The sequence below is a fragment of the Chamaea fasciata genome, unplaced genomic scaffold (assembly GCF_029207755.1).
Source record: "Chamaea fasciata isolate MVZ Bird 193981 ecotype frontalis unplaced genomic scaffold, bChaFas1.0.hap1 SCAF_16, whole genome shotgun sequence".
Taxonomy (NCBI): Eukaryota; Metazoa; Chordata; class Aves; order Passeriformes; family Sylviidae; genus Chamaea; species Chamaea fasciata.
This window is the reverse complement of record NW_027094101.1, coordinates 4,130,605-4,155,644: the sequence shown is the minus strand read 5'-3', so window position 1 is coordinate 4,155,644 and position 25,040 is coordinate 4,130,605. Positions and strand designations below refer to the sequence as shown.

At 41.0% G+C, this 25,040-nt stretch overlaps 2 protein-coding genes across 3 annotated transcripts; both read left to right on the top strand.

Moving 5' to 3' along the window:
• The first annotated feature begins 1,211 nt into the window (after positions 1-1,211).
• On the top strand, positions 1,212-6,297 carry LOC136297768 (parvalbumin, thymic CPV3). 2 transcript variants are annotated; one of them, XM_066197959.1, is made up of 5 exons: positions 1,212-1,332; positions 3,380-3,447; positions 3,816-3,948; positions 4,390-4,499; positions 6,030-6,297. In XM_066197959.1, the coding sequence occupies exons 2-5, from the start codon at positions 3,387-3,389 to the stop codon at positions 6,053-6,055; spliced, it is 330 nt and encodes a 109-aa protein (XP_066054056.1). In that variant the 5' UTR covers positions 1,212-1,332; positions 3,380-3,386; the 3' UTR covers positions 6,056-6,297. The 2 variants fall into 2 exon arrangements, with proteins under 2 accessions (XP_066054056.1, XP_066054057.1); XM_066197960.1 differs by having other exon boundaries at positions 1,213-1,332; positions 3,851-3,948.
• A 6,592-nt stretch (positions 6,298-12,889) lies between these two features.
• Positions 12,890-25,040, top strand: CCZ1 (CCZ1 homolog, vacuolar protein trafficking and biogenesis associated). The gene is made up of 15 exons (XM_066197764.1): positions 12,890-13,110; positions 14,689-14,786; positions 14,908-15,001; positions 15,099-15,173; positions 16,204-16,251; positions 16,519-16,602; positions 18,557-18,732; positions 18,955-19,036; positions 19,187-19,248; positions 19,725-19,836; positions 20,390-20,423; positions 20,780-20,897; positions 22,435-22,593; positions 23,488-23,615; positions 24,700-25,040. The coding sequence occupies exons 1-15, from the start codon at positions 13,012-13,014 to the stop codon at positions 24,753-24,755; spliced, it is 1,425 nt and encodes a 474-aa protein (XP_066053861.1). The 5' UTR covers positions 12,890-13,011; the 3' UTR covers positions 24,756-25,040.

The following is a 25,040-nucleotide window of genomic DNA, read 5'->3' as shown; positions in this document are numbered from 1 at the left end:
TTTTGCACTGTTGTTAACTGCCCGTTACTTAGCAGCTGATGTTCTGGTTGAATATTAGGGATTTTCTTTATAGTGTTACATTGTTTGCACAGCATCTTTTAAAAAAACACATTCATAGCTCTCAGTTTTTGAATGCATAAAGTAATTAAAACCACCTAAGTTAACACATAACCAAGAAAGAAGGAAAACAGGCAGATAATTCAGATGTAAAACAGATTATCTTGTTAATATATCCCTTAATACACTAACCCCCGATTATTGCATTCTAATTGTAGTGGAGGGAAACCTGTACTTCAGATGAAGTGTCATTAATAAATAAATAAAACCCAGTAACCCTAGATTCCCACCTGTATCAATGTACAGTGACATCAACTTGATTCTGAAATTCAGCTCTTTTAGGCTTTTGTAAACCATCTTTCAGCCAGGATTAGCATCACTTTTGTTGTCAGCGTTGAATTTCAAACACTAAAAGATCTCTTCAATCATAGCAATTATCTCACTTTTATTTGAGATCATATTCTAATATAATACTAATTCTGGCTATTTTACAACTGTTGAATACACATAAAACTAGCTCAGCACTCTGTGCCATGGCAGAGTGCATGAGGTAACCCGATGTCATTCTTTGGACATTCGGTGCTTATGCCCAAATTAGTGGCAGACATATTTTGAACTTGAGCATTATATGCTCACCTTGATCTTGTAATTTTCCTCCATTTCAATTCCCTTGTTCTCATCAGCTGCCAATAGTTAGTGTCATATGGCAGGTCAAACACTTTAACAAAGAGAGGAGTTCCATGAGTACCATGCAGGAGCCAGCAGAAACAAATGAAGTCTCCTATAAAGGAGCATCTATGGCACTGTCACAGAAGACTGAAAAAAAGTCCCTTTTCTCTAGAAACATCTTGTTCAAACTCATATCAGCTTGAGATGATCATAAAGGAGAAAATGCAACAGAGTGTAAAAAAGATACCTAAGAGAATGAAAGTTATTTCAGGATGATCCTGGAGAAAACACAGAATGAAATTCACCCCTATGGCCACTGCCTGACAGATAATAATACCATGGAAATCTCAGGCAGAAAGCAACATGAATACATAGAATGAAGAAGATAAATGGGAAGAACAGCAAAAACTCTGTGATAAGACCTTCAGCTTGTATAAATCAGCACTGATTAATTTGCTTTAATCACATAATACTAATTTACAACAGCCCAGGGTTCTTAGGTTTACCAGTAAAGTGTCCTTCTAGGTCACTATAACCAGTTTTCCTACTGGAAGCAGTAGAAGGAGCATTTGTTTGTCCGTGGACAGCTGGTATTTGGGACCAAAGGTAAGCCTGAATATTTGTGATTTATGCCATGTTCCTTCACATACAAAACAGGTAGCAAGAAAGTTTAAAGTATCATTAAATTATGTTTGCTTTTCGTGTTACTTATACCTTGCATTTCTCCATCCAAATTCACACAGTGCTATGGAACATTTGCTATGATTGGCTTTTCTCACTGTCATTAAACCAAGCAGGAGTAAACCCACAGTAGTTCATTAACTTACATCAAGGCTTAGATGTATTTATTACTCTGCTCCACAGCATAATTTGTAACCGCTGCTACTACAAAAATATTACCTCTCTGGCATACCATTTATTTCCATTTGTTTAAAAATAAAACAGTGTTCATGGATTAAGAGATCATCCGTTCAGATATCACAATTGACTACTACACAGTAAATACTAACCAAAATACATGTGAGTTTTATTGGTCTCCATCCTAGAATTCCACCCATATAAACCCCCTTAAAGATGGAAACAGATTTTTGTCTGAGAAGGAAAACCTCCCATCTGCTGTTACGAATTTTCCTAAGGTTTTTTGTTCCCAAATGAATACTCCTGAAGTATATAATCAGCTCTCATTTATTTATACCTATAATTAAAATTTAGTTATTAATGAAATAGTGTTAGAGTGTGTTTTAAAATGCATATAAAACTATTTCCACACTTACAAAGTCTGATTCCTTACAACCTATAGAACTTGCTGCAACTAGTCAGCCTATTATTGATTTCATGTCATTCAAAACATTCGAAATGGATTATTAAGTAGGCCAACTGATTATACATAATATTCCAAGGAGTACTGATGACAAGACCAGTTTATTCAGCTTTACCTAGTTCATAATTTTTTGTCACTTAAGACACTGGTTTCTGTTTCTGTAATTCCAAAAATGAAATACAAAATGAAGCTTACTGAGAAAGATCATCCAAATTAGAAAATGCTTTCCTCTAGCCTAGTGACAAGTTATCTTTGTCAGAATGACACATTGTCACCTCTGATCTGTCATCTCCAACATCCTTCATACATTCCAAAGGATCAACAGACCCAGGGAAAACAAATTCATTTCTTTTCACAAGGATTTGACTGCTGGAGTAGTCTTCCAAAGAGTGACTTTCAGGTGCAGAGGTTACCTGTTAACACACTTGGAGGCTGAAAGGCTGTTCTGATGGCAGAGTTGTACTTAATTAAGCACTAGTGGATTTATTAAAAAAAAAAAAAAAAGTTCTTTTTGTCCATATTATCTTAGGATATAAATAGAAAGAAAAGTTTAATTAGTTAAGGAAGAAATTTGAGCCAGGTCTCAATTCAAACATTTGATCCATGGAAGTGTAACCTAAGTAGTGGTTATTGTCACCTTTTGAATCCTTTATAAGACAGAGTGGCAAGCCAGAGCCAACATCACTATTTTGCCTGGTATCTCCTCAGCTATTTTTCCTTTACCTAGCTGAGAAAACTCTAAAGGTGAGCAGCTGACTTGAGATTAATTAAATAAAATTACTGTGCAGAGCTGCACCAGTAGTAAGTACAACAACCATTGTTCTAAGTTTTTTTTATTTTAATTGCTGGAATACGTATGGATGGACTTTACATAGATAAGTATCAGTTTTCTTTTTATTCTTCAGAGCTGTTGGGGGAGATAATAGAAGTATACTTTCTGACTTTTCCTCTTCCAACTGCATGTATTGTTACCTGTATTGCCAGATTCTGTGCATTCCAGTAAGACTATTTATTAGATTGACAGTTACACAGAGTTTAAAAATATGCTGCATTTTATATAGGTTGCAGGTAAATGATAAAATACTGATCATCAACTCACAATATGGTTAATGTAATCTATCTCATTAACAAGCATTATTTCTGCACTGCTATTTTTAAGGAATGTACTAAATCCTGTAGTTTGTTAAGGAATAGCAGAGATGTCACTTTGATCAATGAGATTCATCTACTTTTGTTGACCTTATAGTAATCTTCAAAACACAGAAAAACCCAGTTTGTTGTAAGATGCACTTGCATTTCAAAACTCTGTTTGCAATATTCTATTTTGCACAGGTTTAAAATGAGCCTTACAGACATTCTAAGCCCTTCTGACATCGCTGCTGCTCTGCGGGACTGCCAAGGTGAGAAGACAATTAAAAATCCTCAAAATCTCTTATTTTGTGTAACCCATGGCAAGTTTAACTCAGTCCCAAAGGAATACTGAACAAGTGCATACTTTAAACAGATTTCTGTAATCTCTTTACTCAGCTGTCACAGTATGTTTGTTCATAACTGGTTGATAGTGTCAGTTTGGAGCTTATCCCCACATGATTTTGTTGGATGTTTAGGAGGCTATGGGGCAGTATTGCACATTCATTCATTCTTTGACAGGCTTCACCTACTGCTCATGTTTAGAACAATTGAAATGCAACAAAGTGTCATCCTCAGACCGTTTAGGAACACTGAACACAGTGGTCTGGGGTTAATTTCTCTATTAATTTATTTTCAGCTCCAGATTCCTTTAGTCCCAAAAAATTCTTTCAGATCAGTGGGATGTCTAAAAAGAGTAGCAGCCAGCTCAAGGAGATCTTCCGGATTCTCGACAACGATCAAAGTGGCTTTATTGAGGAAGATGAGCTCAAGTAAGAATTTTGTTAACTACTTGGAGGATATCAAAAAAATAACCACTTTTTCCATTCCAGAACTTCAGTAAATGTAAACACAATTTATGCTAAATGTTGAAAAAACCTTTAGCAGATTGTGAAAGATACATTTAAATAGATCATCCTTACAGAGAAAAGCAAATTAGTAATACCTGCCTTTGATGCTCAGTACAGGAAAAAAGAGCACCCTGGGGCTGGATTTCCATAGTGGACAGAATCAATTCAACCAGGGTTGCATTTATAAAGCAGAAATACATACAAATAAGATTCAGCTTGTCAAACAAAGCAGTGTTTTAAGGACTCGGCTATTGTGGTAAATTATTTACCACAATATGTTCTAGTTTATACCTGTTTGATTCTACAACAACCATAAAAAATACTATGGTGTGAAAATCTAAAACCAAGTTGTTTCCTCCCAAGGTATTTCCTTCAGAGGTTTGAGTGTGGAGCCAGAGTGTTAACCACCTCAGAAACCAAGACCTTCTTGGCAGCTGCAGATCATGATGGGGATGGTAAAATCGGGGCTGAAGGTATTGACTGCTTTAAGTACAGAATGAGGCACCTCAGGATGTTTGTAGTGATGTGGAATTCTCTTTTTATGTTGATGGTACATTAATGCACCCCCAGTGATTTTACTGAAACTTTTGAGTAGCAACTTGTTTTAAGGTGGAAATGATCCCTGATCTTACAGTTTCATCTCTGCAACTCTTTTTGCATGAGCAAGTGTAAAACCCTAAGGAACTTTCCTGTTGCCACTCACTCCTGTATTTCAAGTTGTTCTGAAAGGAACTGCCCCTTATCTCTCTTCCCATTTACTCTAATATAAGGCAGCACTGGCATCACTTAGAATACAGAGATATAAAATCAAGGACAAAAGAACCAGCTGTACACAGGAGAACAAACAGCTCATACATCAGCTTGTTTATAGCAGCTTCTGCCCCACAGAAATTCCACTGGGCACTGAAGTCATTCTCAATATGCAGCCTGTAGTTTTGTGTTCATTTTGCATGATAAGGACAACAGAATGATCAAGTGTCACGACCCCAGTATGAGACCCCAGAACAGGATCTGTGCAGGGATGGCTGCTCTTTATCCTCAGTGGCAGGTTGAGGAGCAGATAGGAAGGAGCAGCTGTTTAAGGAAGCACATACTGCACTCACAACGTGGAAACACTGGTGTGATTTAATGGCTGCACGGTGCAGAAACCTCCTGATCTCCTAATTCCATATTTCTGTGCCCTATTTTGGAGACAAAGCACACACACAAAAGGCCTGCAGCTAATGGCAACTCACCCCATGAGAGCACTGAGCTGCCTAGATGAGCATGAAAGGGGCTTAGGGAATAGCACGCAGGGAATGTGCTGGCCTGCAGATTCCCCAGCTCACTGCACTGGCAGGACAGAACCCTTCTGTTTCCTTCTTTAGAAGGAATTAAATCCAGTTCCTTAGGAACTATGCTAGAATAAACACACATGATTTATGAAGCAATCTGTATATTAATACAGTCACTCAGGGATGGGACTGATCAGATACTCTAATTCATGGAAGCCAAACATTTTAAAGATCTTTAAAATAACAGTATCTTATTACACAACTCAACACCCCAGGCTCATACCACATGGAACTGCATAGTGATTTTAGCTTTAGACTGTGCTCTGAATCAACACTTCTCAATGTCTGAAGCATTACAAACAGTTAATAAAACACATGGACTCGCTTTTCATTTTTTCACTTGAGCTCTTAACTACTTCTTACCTAAATTCCATATAAGCCATTCCATTATTTTTGCCTAAGATCAGTATTATTCAGAGAGAAGGAAAAAACTACCCTGAATATTTAATTATTCCCTGTAAGTGAGCAAAACACACTGCCTTTCCACGTGTCACTTAGAAGAGGATGTTTAGGTGATGCCTCTCATCCACACATTTCTTTTCTGGTCATCTATCAGATGTTCATTCTGTTCATTCCTATTCTAAATCTCTTGAAAAGCCCCTAATCCTTTACTCCTAATCCCTTCATGTTCATATTTCTTTCATGTAAATATTCTCTTATCTTTCACAGAATTCCAGGAAATGGTGCAGGCTTAGAGGCTGAAAAGGACCAAACATGATAGAATTGGGATGAATCTGAACAAGACACTCCCAAACCTTGAAAATCAGGAGTCCCTTGTTTATCTTGACGGTGTCTGTTATTTTTTCACTGCCTTAGCAACATAATGAAACACTGATTACTGATTTTTTCATTGTGTGGACTATTTACCATGTTTTAACCTCTACTTTAGCAGACACTACCCTTAAAAATATCCAATAAAAATTAATCACATACTGTAGCCTGTGTCTATTTCTTTGACTCCTGTATTGAAATATGAGAATTCTTAAACCAGAAGTGTTAATCCCTCCAAGATCTTGAACTTGTCAGATCTTCATATATGGAGTATCTTTTGAAGTGAGTAGGAGTTCTGTTTACAATAGCCCTTCTGGATTAAGCTTAGGTTCTCAGAACACTCAGATCTTCATCAGTTGTGAGATAGGTGAGGGTAAAATCTCTCACTGACTTCCAAGTGAAAAGCAGCCATATATTTTTGCTTAAGAAGTGGCTTCTGCATGAGGCTGTTGCAGTTTTAAACCACTCTTTTACATCAGTCAATTAATAGATGAGGAAAGCAAAAACCACAGGCTTTCCTGCAGAGAGAATTCAAAGGGAAGCCTATGAGGACTTGAGGTTTCAGATAACTGTGAGGTTTTAAGAAGCAGAGGGGAAACAAGATATCTACTTGGTGGTATTTTCTTGTTTTTCAGTAGAGAGGACTGGAAGTGTGGAGGAAGAATTAGCACAAATGCATGTTGAGAAAGCTCCAACTCTCCCTGGTGGGCTGGACTGATGTGTTAAAAATGTCCCTCACAAACGCATCTGTCTCTGGGAATGCTTAAGAAATGTCTTTTTATGAGCAAACAATTCATTCACTCATTAGAGAAGGAGATATTCAGGTGCTCTGATGGAGTATTTATACCTTCACTTGCTTTCTAAACATTAGTAAGTTGCAGGTCACGCTCACGCAGCTTGCAGAGGCACCACAACACAGCAGAAGCCTTTAAGCAAAGTGAACAGTTCAGTCACTGCAGTTTCAGGGCATTTCTTCCTTTGCTGTAAATTACTGCATCTAAAATTAACTGCATTTCTTCCTTATCAAAAGTCTCTATGAATACTGCTAATTGTGCACAAAACCAGCAAACCCAGAAAGGAAGGGTTTATGAGATAACCAGCTGTTCCTGGGCAGGAGTCTGAATGGACTGTGAAAAAGAGCGTGTACCTTTCAGAGCACCAGAGTCCATGCAGTTAATGCTTCCACAAGCTGGGCCTCTGCTCTCTCCCAGCCTGTGTGTTGCAAACCTAACAAAACACTACTCTAAAATTTCCTGTTGATTAAAATATCCTCATCATCGAAGCAAAAGCAGTTCAATAAATTACAATTCTCTTGTACTCATTGTGAAGAAAAGTTCATGCAGTGCTATCCTCTGAGACAGCCTAGACATTTTCACCCAAAACAAATTCCATCATGATTCCTTCCTGATTCTTCCTCTCTGTTCTCTGCAGCAACCTACTCTTTTGGGAGCCAAGCAATGGCAAGCCAGACAAGAAACATCCATCATCTTTTAAAAAAAAGTACATATTGATCCACAGTTCTTAACAGCTGACAATTGAAAACAGAATTTTTGTATCATTTCAAGACGTTTTCAAGCAGATTAATTTGATACACAAGTTATTTGTAAGCTGGTAGACTCAGTAGATTTAATATGGTCATCACAATTTTCCTTTTACTGGAGAAAAATAATATAAAAATAAATAAAAATTAACACTGGATTTTGATACTACTTCTTAACATTATGAAAGATGCTCTAGAACATAAATCTCTAGAATATCAGTGACTTAAACAGAGCTATTCAAATTTACACAAGCTGAGGGTCTGACCCATGAGGAACTGACCCATGGCCATTCTCAGAACATAAGATGGATGTCACAGGACAGTCACAAGAAATAAAGTGTGTTCTTGGCAAGGAAATCAGCCTGATGACAGAAGGGTCTTGGAGTAGTTCACATGTAAGTAACAAACAAACTGCTCTCCATTTCACTGACAATTAAGTGTCCTGACCTTGACTAATCATGTTACATCAGGCAGGCAAATGCCCCTAAAATAAAGAATTTTCCAGGTGCTGTTTCACTCTGAATTCTAGTTCCTTTAAATGTCTCAGCCTTTGCACCGTAGACCCCAACAAAGAAACCCAGAGGCAAAGTACAAATTCTGTTACTCCCCACTGAGATGCAACAGGATGCTGGAGCAGCTCACCAAACAGAAAAAAACACTTGCCCTACTCAAGATATTCTGAGATCTCTCAAACATGCAAAGTATTGCAGTTAAAGAATCTTTCTATGGTTTCCATCTGGAAAAAAAGTACCTTAAAAAACCCAGTAGTACAGCACCTACCCCAGCAGATTCAAGTAAGGGAAAACTTGTTGACTTGTAGGAAGAAACATTTAAAATTAAAACATCTTATCACTTCGCTAGGATCCCTGAAACATTAAATCACACTTTTGAATGCTCTTGTAAAACATGTGATTGTGATAACTCCAACTGAATTTATTCACTGACAAAGATACTTGTCTGCTCCCTAGCCTAAAACAAAACAACACTGGTAAAGCTCCTAGAGACATGGTTATGTAGGATTCCCACTCTTCAGGCGGGCTCCTGTAATTGAGAAAGCTCCTGGGCAGGGTTTCATTGACTGACAAGGAAGGAAAAACTAAGTATATTGACCATGTTTAACCTCCATTTAACATATGGATATGGGTGCTCACTCTAAGTATATATTTAATGAACAGGATAGAAATAATAATTAATCTACTGCATTTACCACAATTGGACATGAAAGGCAGCAGTCAGAAATCAGCCATCACTGGCAATCATGCTTACACATTGCAACAGAAGTTGCAACTGGTTATCAGAATTGCCAGCTGTACATTGCATACAATTATTCACTAGACACAGATACTAAAAAACCACATTTTTGGAAAACACCAGAATACTTACGATTCCCTTAAAATACAGGTCTCAAAAGTGCTATTCCATGTTCACATGTACCCCCCTAACACCTTGTGCCAATCTACCCTGTCTGTGAACAGTCAAAATTAAGATATTTAAAAAAACCAACCCCGTAGCTTTATTCAACCTCTAAGCAGAAAAATGCCATGCCTCAAATGTGTCAAACTGTGACATAATTCTTAATGTAATTCTCATTTTCTGCAGTGCTCAGAATGGAAATAATTAACATATTAATATAATCCATCTTCAGAGCTGAAATTCTTTAACTGCCTAGCCCCTTCCTCATCTTCTCTTCCCAGCTTTTCTACATATGCAAGCTGGTAACATTAAACAAACAAAAACATTTCAATATCTCAAGTTCTGCATGAAAGCAGTTTTCCAATTGCTACTCATTAACTTTGTATTCTTAATCATAGCCCAAGCTAGTGTGAAGTTACTGCCTTCCTTTATGAAATCTCTGGTCCTGCAAAGCAAATGCATCCATTATTAAAGCATTACTCACCACGGCACCCCCGGTGCTGCTCACATTCCCTGACATCACACTCAGAAGCAGTCTGGGGGATGTGGAGGCTCCAGCTGCACTGTTGTGTTTTCCCACACCGCTCCACAGGCCTGTTGCAGTGCTAACAAAGCCTGCAGAGCAGGGACACACAGGCATTGTGCTTTTTGCTGGATCACAGCATTATTTTGTAATTTATTTGCTAAACTGATCCCAAACTGCTGAGTCTACGTGTTTGTTAACACATTTAGACTGCATACTGTCAATGGAACAGCTATTTGAGCTGTCAGCTGTATTTATTTAAAGCTGTCAGCTCTAACACCCAGAGTGATTTATAGTACACCTTTTAGTGAAGTCTGCTACTACACAGCTGATGGAAGTGCTCAAAATAGTATCCAGAAATAGGCTCAACAAACCAAAACATATGTCCGCACAATACTATTTCTTACTTCTATGTAATTTTAAAAGCAAATTGGAAAGCACTCATAAAGTTGTTAACTGGTTGTCCCTTGATGCAGGGGTTATCCTGCAAATTCCCAATGTACTTATGCAGCAGTTTAGTTTTACATAATCATGGGCTGGGAATCACATTTCAAACTCGGGGTGATCTGATGCCACTTTGCAAATGTCAAGGTGTGGTGTTACTGCACATACAATTAAGAAGATGGGATGAAATTGGAACCACAATCGAAGTTTCTGCATGCCCTCTTAATGTGTACATTAGAAATGTAATAATTTAATTGAATCTGTTATCACTTGCTCATTGTAGATTCTCACAAATACTTCCACCAAAAGCAATGTCAAGTTAGAGACGAGGTTGCACTGAGCAGAATTATATGTTGGCAATCACTACACACATATTAATTCCCTTCCTAAGGAAAGCTGGACATGGAAGTACCTTCCTCAGCAATACCCCTTTACAGTGAGTACCCAGTGCCCAACCCCATGTACCTCCACAATACATCCCTTGCACCAGTGTTTGTGTTGCAGCAGTGAACAGGCACTCCAGTCACAGCCCAGGATCTCCATCTTGCAAAGTCCTGAACAGACACGCATCTAAACATTTCAACCAGCACAAGCAAAAATCTACAGTCAATGCTGGTTTTTAGTTTCTTTGGTGAGAAATTATTTAACTTGCCCATTAATACTACCAATTTTAAGAATTTCCTTATTTTGCTCTAAGTGAGTATTATAAGGAAATTAACTTCCCCTCTGGCCCAGTCACCACCTTACCCCTGGCTGCAGTGGAGCACAAGCAAGGAGGGGAATTTGGCTGCTTTTGTTTGATATATTCAATCCTGACTGGATGTTCCCAGAAATTGTCTCAAGTGTGCTGCACCCTTCAAATGGACAGAGCACAATGAAAGGGCCGATCTGCACACACTGCTGAATTTTAACTCAGAGCTGTAGTGTAGGAAACAAGAATTACTGGATGTGGGTATCTCATCCTGGCGCGTTTGGCCTGATCCTTCCTCAGCCCCTGCTCAGGGAAATGTTGGGGGGCTCAGCACAGCGGGGCCTTCCCCCAGCCTGCCTTGCTGGCCAGGAGAAGGAGCCACCTTCTGCGTGACCTCTCTGAAAACACCCCAAAATGATAATGCGGATTCTCTCTGCAGCTCTGGAAACATTTCCTACAGCTCTCTGACACCTGGCTGGGCTCTCTGGAAAGGCTCTGCCTGTGGTGTGGCTCAGCCTCTTGTGTCAGTCCTGCCTGTCCAGGCCACACAGGAGGAGCTGCTCTCCCTTGAGTGGTTTGGGTTAAACACCACCCGTGAGGGCAGGAAAGGTGACACCCGAGGTGTGGAGATCTCTGCACCATGGAAAGGAGCCTGCACACATCCATATGAACTCACACATCCAAACTCCAAGCTGAGCCGTGGCACAGGGCAGGAGGGATGGGATGGAGCTGACTCCAGTGGGATTTGCAGCCATGGCACAAAGAAGTAGGGATGGGGTGGGATGGGGCTGACTCCAGCAGCCCAGGGGAAAACAGTGGTCATCTCTCTCTGGCTTACACCTCTCACTTTTTGAGTGCACACATTAAATATTAAATTGCTGCAGTGTTAGAGCATCTCTATTCCACACTGTGCTCCCACTGCAGTGAGTTGGAATCTCAAGGCATACACCAGCTGCTGAGGCTGAGGAGGATGACATAAATGACGCTACAGATGATGAAAGTAAAAATAAACTAAGAGTGATGATAGCAACTGAAATAACAACAAAAGGAGAAAATTTTAAAAAGCTCAAGAAATACTGTGGTTTTTTCAGATTCAATTTGGCACAGTTTTAAGAGAGTTTACCAGTACATTCTTCTAAATGACTTGGTGGAATAAGATATTCAATTATATCTTTTATATGTTACCCAGCTGTTTATTTAAGCAATTATGTAACCTTAGTTTATTCCGATTCCTAAACTCCACACTCCTGTGGAGAAGAAAATCATACATCTCACCATGTAGGCATTTTTACTTCTAGTTTAGCTCACACTGAATTTTATTATAACGGCAATTGAAAAGTCATAGAAAAGCCTATTTTATTAGTTAAATGCCACTATCTTAAATGTGCCAGACAGAAAACAGAAAAAGAATTAGAATAGACAAAATATATCAATTTATGGGAGAAGGATTACCTACGCTAAGTGATGCTGCATGCCAGTTCCTTCAATTTACTCAAACTTGATTTCATCTTTCAAATCTCGGGTTCTACCTGTAAAAATAAAGCGTTTCCACTTTTTGCAGCTGCCAGGAAGCTCCGAACGAGCCAGAGGGGGAGTGAACCCCCGGGCCCACCGGCCGGAGCTCCCGCCGGAGAGCGGCTGCCGGGCCGGACCCCGGCAGGAATCGCGGTCCCGACCGGGAACACCGGGCACGGCCCCGGGCTGAGGGAACGCCGGGCACGGCCCCGGGCTGAGGGAACGCCGGGCACGGCCCCGGGCTGAGGGGAACACCGGGCACGGCCCCGGGCTGAGGGAACGCCGGGCACGGGCTCCGGCTGAGGGAACATCGGGCACGGCCCCGGGCTGAGGGAACGCCGGGCACGGCCCCGGGCTGAGGGAACACCGGGCACGGCCCCGGGCTGAGGGAACACCGGGCACGGCCCCGGGCTGAGGGGAACACGGGGCACGGCCCCGGGCTGAGGGAACGCCGGGCACGGGCTCCGGCTGAGGGAACATCGGGCACGGCCCCGGGCTGAGGGAACACGGGGCACGGCCCCCGGCTGAGGGAACACCGGGCACGGGCTCCCCCTCCCGCCGTTCCCGCGCCCGCCGTTGGGGGCGCTGCGGGGCGCCCGGGCCGGCAGCGCTTCCCGGCCGCCGCTGCGCTTCCGGGGCGCGCAGGCGGAACCGCGGCCGGGCCGGGGCCGCTGGAAGCGCGGCGGGGCCGGTGCCGCAGCGGCCTCGGGCCGATCCCCGATGGTGTCTGGCGGCTGCCGGCCCCAGGCTCAGGATGGCGGCGGCGGGGGCGGCCGGCCAGGAGAAACAGCTCGCTCCGACCCTCCTCAGTTTCTTCATCTACAACCCCAAGCTGGGGCCCAAAGAGGGCGAGGTACCGGGGGGAAGTGGCGCCCGGGGATGCGGGGAAGGCGCGGCGGTCTCGCCGGGCCGCAGCGGGTGCGGGCCCGGCTCTGTCCCTGCGGAGCGGCCCCGGACAAAGGCGGTGGGAGCTGCGGCTTTCCCGGCCCGCGGCCGCCGCATCCCCACCCGGCGTTTGGGCACCCGCGGGGCCGGGGACGACTGCCGCCCCCGCTGGGGTCTGTCACCGCTTCCGACCGAAAAGAAACAGTAACCGGAGCTGTTGTCAGCAGCAGGGCGTGTGTTGTAGATGGGGAACTGGACAGTCAGCAGCTGTTTTACTGATGCTCTAACTTTGTCTAAAAATAACTTCCTCGACGTAGATACAATATGGTAGGAAAGGTTACTGTTTAGCTTAGTTACAGTCAAGTTGCTGCTAGCGTTTATTCGCCATCGTGTCCCGTAGTAAGGAAAGCCAAGAAGCTCTAGTCACCGGCTGTAGGTAGCAGCGTGTTGTGTGGTTCATCCTGAGCTTTAATAGTCTCTGAACAGAGCAGTGTACTTCCATCCTGAGCAGTGACAGGGTGAGGAGGCTGAGCGTGCCCTCAGCAGGGTGACTCCAGGCCGGGGGCAGCCGTTGTTCCCGGCGGGATGAGGTGGGCGCAGTTCGGAGGGACCCTCAGCCAGCGGGGACTGCGCCGGCAGAAACCTCTCGGGGCTCAGCGAAGGCCCGTGTGTGGGGTGGAATAACCGGGCTCACCGGGGCGGGTCTGGCTGGGAGCAGCGCTGCAGAACAGGACCAGGGAGTCTGCGAACAACAGGTCCTGCGTGAATCAGCAGCCTGCGCTTGTGGCTGCGGGAGGGAGGGAGGGAGGGTGGCTCAGCAGGTCCAGCCCAGCCAATGCTTCCCCTCTGTCCAGCACATGTCAGGTTGCTGGCGGGTGCTGTGTTCCTCCAGGGATTCCCAGAGTAGGAAAAATACTGGCAAACCGAAATCGCCTAGTGGAGGACCCCTGAGTCAGTCAGGGGGGTGCAGAGGAGCTATTGATAACGGCATTTGTGCAGCCTGGAGGAGAGGCAGGGTGGAAAGGGGGCAGAGGGCAGTCTTACCTGCCTGAAGGATGCTGGTGGAGGATGGAGTTGGGCTCTTGAAGTGACAGAATGAGGATGGATAAAGAGAAATTCTGATGAGATAGGAAAAAAAATCTTCACGGTAAAACGATCTAACATCAGAGCAGGGCTGGAAAGTTGTGGGATTCCCGTCTCTGGAGGTATTGAACACATGACTTGACAAGGCCTGGAGCAATCTGAGCTGCTTTTGAAGCTTGCCATGCTTTGAGCTGGCTTTGAAGCTGGCCTTGCTTTGAACAGGCTGAGAAGTGACTGTGATTTCAATAGCCTTCAGTTTACAAAGTACTTTGTCATATCATGGGATGATTGACTGCTTAAGTGTGCTTAATATGCCTTTTATCTGTTCTTACAGAAGCCCATTTTGGTACAAAATAAAATTCTAACTAGGTTATTAAGGGATTAAAAAACAAGCAGACCATGAACTCAGTATTTGTTGATTTTGTTAAAATGCATTTGCTTGTATTCTTTTTTCAAATTTTAGGAAGAAAAGAAGATTCTCTTCTATCACCCAAATGAAGTAGAAAAGAATGAAAAAATTAGAAATGTGGGGCTATGTGAAGCTATAGTGCAGTTCACAAGGTAGGAAGTCTGCGTGGGTAATTGTTTTGGCACAAACACTGTATCTTAAATATCTCAGTTATATGTCTTCTTGTGAGTATTGATATATCTATATCTACATATATATATATTTTTTTTCCAGGACATTTAGCCCAACAAAACCTGCAAAATCACTACATACACAGAAGAACAGACAGTTTTTTCATGAACCTGAAGAAAACTTCTGGATGGTCATGGTACTTATGCACGTGATATGCATATTCCTAAAACACCATCCTGCCATGTTCTCAATGCATTCTGCATTGTCTAATACCAGCCTGTTCCACTTCCTAGGTTGTAAGGAATCCCATAATAGAAAAACACAAAGATGGAAAGCCAGTCTATGAATATCAGGAAGAAGAATTGCTGGTAATAATGAACTTTGCTTTTTTTTTTTTTTTTTTTTAATGGGTTATGTTGTACTCTTAAGAGCACTTCCAGAAGTATCCTAGTTTAATTCTTCCTGAACTGCTGTCAAATTGATTTTATATATATCTATACCTATCTCCATAAATGGAAAAAGGGAAAAGTACTTTTGAGTAAAGTTTAAAGGAGAGCACAAGATAGAGAATTATCCAGAGAACAGTTCAAGATCATTCAATAAACACTGGTGAAATATACAGCTGTGAGACTTTTAGCTTGGGGTAGGGGAATATTTCTTAGGATCTCTTTGTCTAATTAAGTTCTTAAATCTATGTATTTTTATTCGGTGCCAGTATACATGCTGCTACTTTCTTAGGACTGCTAGTAATATTTACTAATAATCTGGAAAACCAAAAAAGCTCATAACTCTGATGGGATTTCTTGTCCAAGCTGCAGTATCATTAGGTCTGTTCAATTGTATATAGGAAGGGTATTAGGCAGGGTGGGATAATAATTAAAAAGCTGGTTGGTTATCCTGCCTCTGTTCATTACAGTGTGCATTACTTTCATTCCTATGTGTCCTAAGAAAAGGATTGGACTCATGGGGACTCTATTTTGCCAGATAAAATAGCTTTTTTTTAATCTGGGTTAAGATCTCAGCCACATAAAACCTGCTGTAGTGTCCCACATTCTTCAGCCTTTGATTTGGATGAAGAGAGAGCTGTCAGAGGTTCGTTTTCACTGACCCCTGGCCTCAGGGGAGGGCACTGTGTGTAACTGGAATCCTTGGCATGAGTTCTTAAGGTGCTTTTGGTACTAAATGTGAGGGGGGAAGGGACTCCCTTTATTGAAATCATACTTTTTAAGTATAGAGACATTTCTAGATGCTGACTGAAAATGCCATTTAACTTTTCAGAGCCTGATTTCTCTGATTTGTGTCTTTGCTGGCCCTTTGAAAACACGTTTTGTGTAGCTCAGCCAAAATACTTATAATTCTGCCTCTGCTCCTCCTGATGTGCTGCTCTCTTTCCTGCAGGACAAGGTTTATAGTTCAGTCCTCCAGCAGTGCTACAGCATGTACAAGGTAGGGTTGTACTGGAGGCTCAAGGCCTTTTACAAAACAAGAGCATGAGATACTTCAATGACACATAAATACTTGCCTCTGCTGTCATGTAAACCTGGACTCTGCAGATCTAAATGTTTTTTCAATAAAGAAGGGATACATTTGGGTGGATGTAGAGTGTGTTGAGGAATGGGAGCTGTGTTGTAACCTATATTCATAGCCAAGTTACAAGAAATTACTGTAAATGATTACCCAACTGATGGGGTTTTTTTCCCTTTAAACTGTCAGCTTTTCAATGGCACCTTCCTGAAAGCCATGGAAGATGGGGGTGTGAAAGTCCTAAAGGAGAGACTAGAGAAATTCTTCCATCGGGTAAGAGCTCACTTTTCGGGCACATACAGTGGGATTCTGCACTGGAAATAAAACACAAAAAAAAGAAAAAGTGGCAGCAATGTGACTATAAAACACAGGCAGTGGAAAAGATGTAGGGTCAGCACAAAGTATGTGGTTACTCATTTTGTCAAATACTTCCTGCTTTTTCTGACGGAGTGGGTTCTTTAAATGGAGTTGAACCACAAGCGTGGTTATAGCTTGATGGAACAACTTAACTGTTGGACCTTTTTTTCTGATGGAATTGTGTTCCTTCTTTCAAAGTTCTGCTTTAATGTTTGAACTGGTTACTGTGACAAGAGTTTGTACAGACCTATTTGAGTGACTGCTGAAGATTCATTGAGGTCAGAAGGAATTTGGGGAGGTCATCCAGTTCAGCCTCCTACTCAAAGCAGGGTAACACTGAATTTATACTCCCCTGCCCAGTGCTTTGGGTGGTTGAGACTTGGAAACACCAGGGGTGGAGATTCCACAACCTGCATGCACAGGCTTAGTCCTGTAGTGCTGTGAAGTGGCGAATAGATGAATTTTTTATCTTCCCCCTACTGCACCCCCCCATGTGGAATTAGTAGCCAATCCTGAGAAGGCGTCAGGAAATATTGCATGCATTGTAAGTAGTCTTCAGAGTGTCATTTCATAGCTGATGTCTTAGTGAAAGGATGAAAAGCAAAACGTATTTTTCACATAAAGTAACTGACTGAGTAGTCTCATCTGGCAGAATTTTGAGTTCCTACATGAAAAGTTTCATCAGACTTGAAAAGTGCCTGCCTGCCCCCATTTTTCTTGTTTGCAAGCAAGGAAAGAGGACTGCTGTCAGCAGTTTGTGCTTTTGTGGTATTGAGTTCTCCAATAATAACGGAGTGTAGACACTGCATAATGGTGTTTAAAATTTTGTTCTTTTAACAGATTTTGAGAACGGCACAATGTTGTGGCAGTGTAAACAAAAGTACAGACAGGCTTTGCTTGAGGATTTGGGGAGGGTCTTGCTTGTTTTTTGTGGTAGACTCCAGAGCAAACACCATTGGCACAAGGAGTACCATGATGAGCTGGTGTGTGCTACTGTCCAGACTAAATTAAAAGTAGACCTTTGCAAAAAACAAAGTAATAAATTTTTATTGCTAAAACAGAGAGACTTAGAGGCTGTGACAGGGATCTGTCACCCTGTTGGTGTGTGTTACTTGTGGGCATTCAGTAATGTGAAGTGACTGTAGAGGGAGCCATTGGATAAAGCATCTTCCACAGAGCACCTGACAGTGCATTTGAAATCTCTTCTTAAAGGTTATCAAGAAAGTGAATAATGGAAATTATTTATTCCATTACACATTGAAAGCATCTGATCCTATTTCTACAGCTGAATCTGAAATTAAATATCAGTTAGATAGGGTTTGCTTGCTTATACTCTCAAAAAACCTTGAACTTTCCTTTAAAGCTGTTTTCATAATGATTAAATAAAAGCAAAGTGACACCTGGAATCACGTTCATGCACTCACACGTGGAATCACAGAATGGTTTGGGTTAGAAGGTACCCTTAAAGGTCATCTGGGCCAACCCCCTGCTATGAACAGGGACATCTTCAACTGGATCAGATCACTCAGAGCTTTGTCCAACCTGGCTGTGAATGTTTCCAGGGATGGGGCATTCACCACCTCCCTGGGCAAGCTGTGCCGGTGTGTGAGCACCCTCGCTGTAAAAAACTCCTTTGTCATGTCTAACCTAAACTGAGCCTCCTTCAGTCTGAAATCCTTGTCCTATCACTGCAGACCTTTGTAAAAAGTCTGTCCCCACATGAAGGAGAGTGTCAGACAAGCAGCACTGAAAGGACTTTTTTCTTTGATTTTTAGTCCAGATTGTTGGGGATTAGACTCAGATTTGTCATTTAAATCTACACCTTGGCAGTTTTCTGAATTCTAAAAGCCAGCTGTTGTTGTTTTCCCAGTACTTGCAGACACTGCATTTACAGTCTTGTGATCTGCTGGATGTGTTTTGTGGAATCAGCTTCTTTCCACTGGATAAAATGACTTACTTGAAAATTCAGTCATTTATTAATAGGATGGAAGAAAGCCTGAACATAGTCAAGTACACTGCATTTCTCTACAATGACCAGCTTATCTGGTAGGTACTTCAGTAATTCTTTTGTGTGTCTTCAACTTCTAATCCTATGAGTAAGTGTCATAATAGAGAAGCTTTTAAATTAGTGAGAGAGTGAAAATGAGAAAACATGACTCAGGCTGCCATTCAGTAACAAAGGCATTGGTCTGAGCTAGTTAGAGGACGATGTGTGATCTGAACTGCAGCACAAACATAATTTGTTTCTTTTCCCCCACAATGTTCTAGGAGTGGACTGGAGCAAGATGACATGAGAATTTTGTACAAATATCTCACGACGTCTCTGTTTCCAAGGCACATGGAGCCTGAGGTAGTTGGGCTGGAGGTTTTGAGGGGGAAGGTGGTTGGGTGGTTTTTTTTCTTCCTGTTTATCTGGTACTAAGGGCTAAAATACCAAAAAGAAATCTCTCTTCCCTCTGCCTTTAAGCTGGTTTTTCCTGTATGTTCTTTTTCCCCTCAGTTAGCAGGAAGAGATTCTCCAATACGTGCTGAAATGCCAGGAAATCTCCAACACTATGGAAGGTAGGTCTTGTTTTCCTGTCACCGTCTACTGCTTCTTCCCCCAGGGCAAAACATTTGGGAGGAGTGTGTGTATTTTGAGTACATATTCCACACACAGTTCATTCCAGAGGGTCACACAATAGCTGGTGCAATGTAAAACTTGACCCTTGGAAAAAAGAGAAAAGGCTTCCTTAACATTACTGCAGATTTATTTTTCTTCCCATTGTTCTTAATGCACTATATGACAAATTGGGGAATTGTTCCAGTCATTTCTTTTCAGTCAAGCACTCTAGACAAAGGTGTAGATTTAATCTAGAATTTATCTATTTGTTCTTCCTCTGTTCTTAAGCAAGTGGGCAACATTATTTTGCATGTCTGTGGGTTTGGACATCCTCAATCATGAGAACTCCCAATTGCAAGTTTGGAGAACATCTGTTAAATTCAAGAAACTGAAATACAAGAATTCATCACATCTGGCCTGTTGAATTATTTTCTAGGTTTCTTACTGGACCTTTAAATCTTAATGATCCAGAAACAAAATGTCGTTTCCCCAAAATATTTGTTAACACTGATGACACCTATGAGGAGCTTCACTTAATTGTTTATAAGGTATGACAGTTTCCTCTGCAATTACTGCACAGAATTAGGAATGTCCCTGCAATGAAGGTGACAATGATGTGAGGTACTTAGGAATTGTATAGAAAGGTGCATGAATAAGGCCAGGTTAAAGCAAAGAGACAGAAAACTGGCATTTCTAGCAACCAGCTTTAATGCCTGAATTCTCTTTTCCAAAACAAACAATCATTCTGTTAAAACAAAATACCAGCCTTCAGTTGCTTTAAGTAATTTCATGCCTGGCTTTGTATGGGATGAATCAATAAAACAAAAAATATTTTTTTCTTACATTAAATGGGAGTTTTTTGCAGATATCTTTTACCAAGTTTTATCTTTCCGTTTCAACTTAAACTTTTAACTGGGCTGAATTTTAAAATCATAGCTAACTTGTGTTGTGCAGGACTGCAAGAAGATTTTCCTATTGAAGTTTTACGTTTAAAAAATATTTAAAATCTCTTCTCACCTGTGTGTGACCTCACTGAAGTATTGTCATTTATTTGAGTTAATCTGTTGTAAATGGGTTTTTTTTGCTTTTGTTTTGTTCCAGGCCATGAGTGCAGCTGTCTGCTTTATGATTGATGGTAAGTACCTATTAGCATCAATGATTTGCCAAGACTTTTATATGTAAAATACTTTGAAATGCAGCTTGTTTTACTCTTGAAAAATACTTACTTTAATTTGTTATTTGAGTATCTTTTTCATGAGTGCTTTTTTCAGTCTTTTATCTTTGTTCCAGTGGTACAAGTAACTTACTTTACAGAATAAAATTACTAAATACTGCTTCAGTTAGCCACATTCAAAATCACCCCTGAGGTTTTAATTATGGGAGAAATTTGTCCTTGGACTCTTGCTGATGTTTAAAGGAAACAACTGCAGAAACTGTACCTTCAGCTGTGGGGAGGGAATCTCACCTCTCCCTTTTCTCTGCCTGAAACAGCTTCAATCCCACCCACGCTGGAGTTCTGCAGGAAGCTGGACAGCATTGTTGGGCCTCAGCTCACGGTGTTGGCATCAGACATATGTGAACAATACAACATCAACAAGAGAATATCAGGGTTTGTACCACACTTCTTCTCCTGCTGCATTCCTTCATTAGTTGGTGAAAAGTTAGGTTAAATGAACTGCTTAAATAATGGTAACATGAGCCCAGATTTTGAAAGTGTTAACGGTGTGCTTAAAACAATGCTTGTCTACTTTTCTGCATCTTAAGTGTTTATAAAGTGCATGTTGTTGCATATTTGGGTCTCCCTGAAGTAACAATAGATGTTACTAATTTAGGAACAAATGTTTATTGTCTGGCTGAAATGGGAATTTTAGTGAGGAAGTTACTTGGTTACAGTGGAAGCTTTACAGTTGAGGACTTTTCCAGAATTACTGCTTTTTGAAATATTGCCATGTATAGTAGGTGAGGAAAGAAAAGGTCTTTTATTTGTGTATTTTGCAGGACTAAGGTAATTACTCGAAGGGCAAAAAATAGTCAAAAGAAAAAGGACACTAATGCTTTAGGAAATACAGTTCACTTAGAACTGCAGCTGACTTGCAATAAAATTGCATTTAGTTTTTGATCGATTTATTAGCTGGGGAAGCAGAACAGTATCCCATATGGCAACATAAAAGGAATTCAACCAAAGATAGGTGTGTGAGTGATCTCAGTCAGTGGTACCGTCCCAAATCAGCAAAATCGCACGGGATAGAATAGGATGTACTTGAAATGGTGCCAATCTACTAAATCATTAAACTTGGGGTTTTTAAATGTCATCTGGGACTGGCTTTGGCAGCTTTAGCTCTTTAAAAGTTTAATGCCATGGTGTCCTGAAAACATGATACAGTTCCTTGACACTAATGCATGTGGGTGACAGAGAGCAGGGGTATCTGGTTGTTTGCTGAGGTGAGTGGTGTCATCACAGTATCTCCTGCTTGTAAATAATGCAGTGCCTCAAGTACCAATTGCTGCAGCCACTTTTTGGTCAGCCTGAATTTGTTGTGACTTCTACAAAAAAATTACAGCTCTAGGTTTTTATATTAACTTCATAAAAGAGGAAATAGAGGAAGACTGCCAAGGCAGGAGTTTGAAAATCATCTCTTGCTTGGCCCACACAAATGACTGGGGGAATATCTAATTGCCTGGATCAAGGAAGAGTTTGTTCTCTTGGTTGTAACAAATAACAAAGACATGAATAGAAGATGACTTATTGCTCAAATTAAAGACGCAGGATCCATTCAAATCAGCTTGGATTGGCATAGGGGAGAGCAGCAGGAACAAAATGGGGCCAGAGAAAAAACAGCTCATTAGAAAAATGCAAATGAATTACTACTGTGAAGTGGGCCAAGGCCTTCAGACTCCTCTGTGTGTGTTTACTGGCAGCCTGAGTGGCAGGAGGGGAAACACGGGCTGGTTCTGCAGGCTCAGTTGTCTTTTGTTTATTTTAAAGTGTGTTAAAATGAATTTCAATCCCACAAGTCTCTTCAATGTGAAGGTAAGTCCAGGCTAAGTTAGCTTTGCACTGGCTCACTACTCAGTCTCTGGGAAGCCTGTGCTTATAGAGCATGTTGGTATTCACAAATCACTTTTTTCTTTTTAAATCTTCCTAGGGCTGATAAGGAGCCTCAGTTTAAATTTATATATTTCAATCACATGAACCTGGCCGAGAAAAGTACCATCCACATGAGGAAAACACCCAGTGTCTCACTTGCATCTGTTCACCCTGACCTCATGAAGATTCTCGGTGACATCAACAGTGACTTCTCCAGGTAATGCTGAACTATTTAATAGTCTGGAACTCCTACTGTCAACCAGATTTTTTTTTTTTTTTTTTTTTTTTTTTTTTTTTTGCAAAGGAGTGGCACTTGCCAGTCTTTTTGTTGATGGCTGGCTGTTCATGTTTGATATTTTGTGTTGGTCTAGAAGTAGTCCATCTTAAAAAAAAAAAAAACAACCAACTTCTAGTGTCCTTTTAAACAAAAAAATTAAAGGAGGACCAAGGCCTCTATCAAAGAAAAAATCTTATCTGTTGGAGGCTTCAGAGTAGTCTCAGCAAATGGGATGGCAAGCACGAGAGTCTGTCTAATCTGGAAGTAGTGTAAAGGACAGGGACACTTGCTTCGGCCTGTGTCACACCTGCCCCAGCACAGCTGCTGCCTGCCACGGGTGAGACAATGGATGAAATGCAAACCTTGCAGTTACTGCAGTCCTGCTGATAGAGAAGATAAGTGGCTTCTTGTCAATGGTATCATGCTGCAAGGTGGGAAGAGACCCCCTGTCAGTAGCAAAGTTAAAAAACAACATGACAATGCTGAATGATTGGGATGCCCCTAACTCTAATTAGCAACAAGCTGTTTTCCCACTCTGCTCAAGGACAAGGTTTCCATTTTTTTATAAATTAAAAAAAAAGTGTGTTTCATCATATTATGGAAGTCCTGAGCAGCTTTATAGAATACATCCAGTTGTTGAGCATAGTTTAGGTCCAGGTTTAAGAGTTAGTATCACCAACACATCTCCAGCTTTCAGTTATTTGGTCAATGTGTAGCAGATCCTCGTTCTGTGAAGTGTGTCCTTACCAGAATGGGAGAGGTGTTTTCCTCAGAGATGAAGATGTTGAAGATGAACTTGCTGCCACCTTCTTTACTTTTTAAAACTTCTTCCAGAGTTGATGAAGACGAGGAAATTATTGTGAAGGCAATGAGTGATTACTGGGTTGTTGGGAAAAAGTCTGACCAGCGAGAACTCTATGTTATTTTGAATCAAAAGAATGTAAATCTGATTGAAGTTAATGGTGAGGATTGTTTCTTATTACCTTTAAATACAGTTGCTCCTAAAATGTGTATCCCTAGAGAAGTAATAAAACCCATCTCATGAGAAATCTAGAGAGGGACTGATCTTTGATAGAGCAGGTGAGTTTGCCTAAGGTTTTAGTCTGCCCACTACCAACTGTGAAAGGACAGCATAAATATTCAGCAGGCACTTTTAAATATTAATCACTCATTCTTCCTCCTTCAAATACTAGAGGAGAGCACTGTGAGCTTAGTTTAGGAGTAATTTAAAAGGTGTATTAGAGATGAATATATTTAGATCTGAGTTTTTATTTGTCAGTGAGCCAGGGTTAGTTACACACACACTGTGGCCTGTCAGTGATCCTCATCCATCCCTGTCTTGTTTCTAATGTGTGTTGAGAATAATTTACTAAGAGTGAGAATTAACATAAGATGCAATAAGCTTTTACATTGCTATTTCTCTAAAATTCTGTTGCAATCTTGCAGCAATTCTAGGGCTCTCCATTTTAACAGGAGGCAATGTGCTTGCTTACACAATGGGAAAGAATTAATACTTTGCCAGGACCAAAGCCTAGCAACCTACGTTTTAAAAAGAGGAATGAGTTGTGAAACTTGGCAATCTTTCTGTGACTGTCTTTCAGCATCAAACCTACCATGGAGAAACAGTAACTGAGTGTTCCTGTGCCTGATAAACCTGGGCAAATAACACAAAGCAAAAGTTTTGCAGACTTGATCCACTGTGACAGAACATCCTAATTCCTCCTTTCTCTGAAAAAGACGTTATAATATACTTCCCTTAACTGTGTGTTAAGCCAAGCCTGCTGCTGTTGCAGGGTTTGATGAGAGGCCCATCATTTACACTTAAGCCATTTAGGCACAACTCACCTTTCAGACAGTGGGAGACATCAGACTTGATTTTCTCCTGCTGAAGACAGAGTAATATTAAGTGTATTTCGACATAAGAAATTCTTAGGGCTTTTTCTGTTTGAATTTAATTATATTCTCCATGACAATCCCCAGGGTTTTTCTTGAGGAGGTTTCTGTAAAATACAATATTGATGAATCTTTCTTTTTTTTTTTTAACAGAAGAAGTGAAGAAACTTTGTGCAACACAGTTTAATAATATTTTCTTCTTGGATTGATCTGCAAAGGGCTGATTTATTGAAGATGTCAATGTCAGGCACTTGTTCAACATGAGACTTTATTAGTCATATTATTGACTGGAATAATGACAATAGTAAAGCAATACTTGCTTTGTAAGAATCAAAATTTCTACTAAAATCTGTAAACTCTGACCATAAAATTTTTAAATTTTAAAAATGTTTATGTGCAAACTAATTAAAAACCAGTCTGAATTCATCTGTACCATTCCATTCTGATATGTTATGTGAATATTTTGCTGAAAAATAAAACTAATAATTGTTACA

Coding starts and splice junctions, on each gene's coding strand:
- LOC136297768 (XM_066197959.1), top strand. CDS start 3,387: ATGAGCCTTACAGACATTCTAAGCCCTTCTGACATCGCTGCTGCTCTG. Junction 3,448..3,815: donor TGCTCTGCGGGACTGCCAAG/GTGAGAAGACAA, acceptor ATTTATTTTCAG/CTCCAGATTCCTTTAGTCCC. Junction 3,949..4,389: donor ATTGAGGAAGATGAGCTCAA/GTAAGAATTTTG, acceptor TTTCCTCCCAAG/GTATTTCCTTCAGAGGTTTG.
- CCZ1 (XM_066197764.1), top strand. CDS start 13,012: ATGGCGGCGGCGGGGGCGGCCGGCCAGGAGAAACAGCTCGCTCCGACC. Junction 19,037..19,186: donor CAAGGCACATGGAGCCTGAG/GTAGTTGGGCTG, acceptor TTTTCCCCTCAG/TTAGCAGGAAGAGATTCTCC. Junction 20,898..22,434: donor ATCAACAAGAGAATATCAGG/GTTTGTACCACA, acceptor AAATCTTCCTAG/GGCTGATAAGGAGCCTCAGT.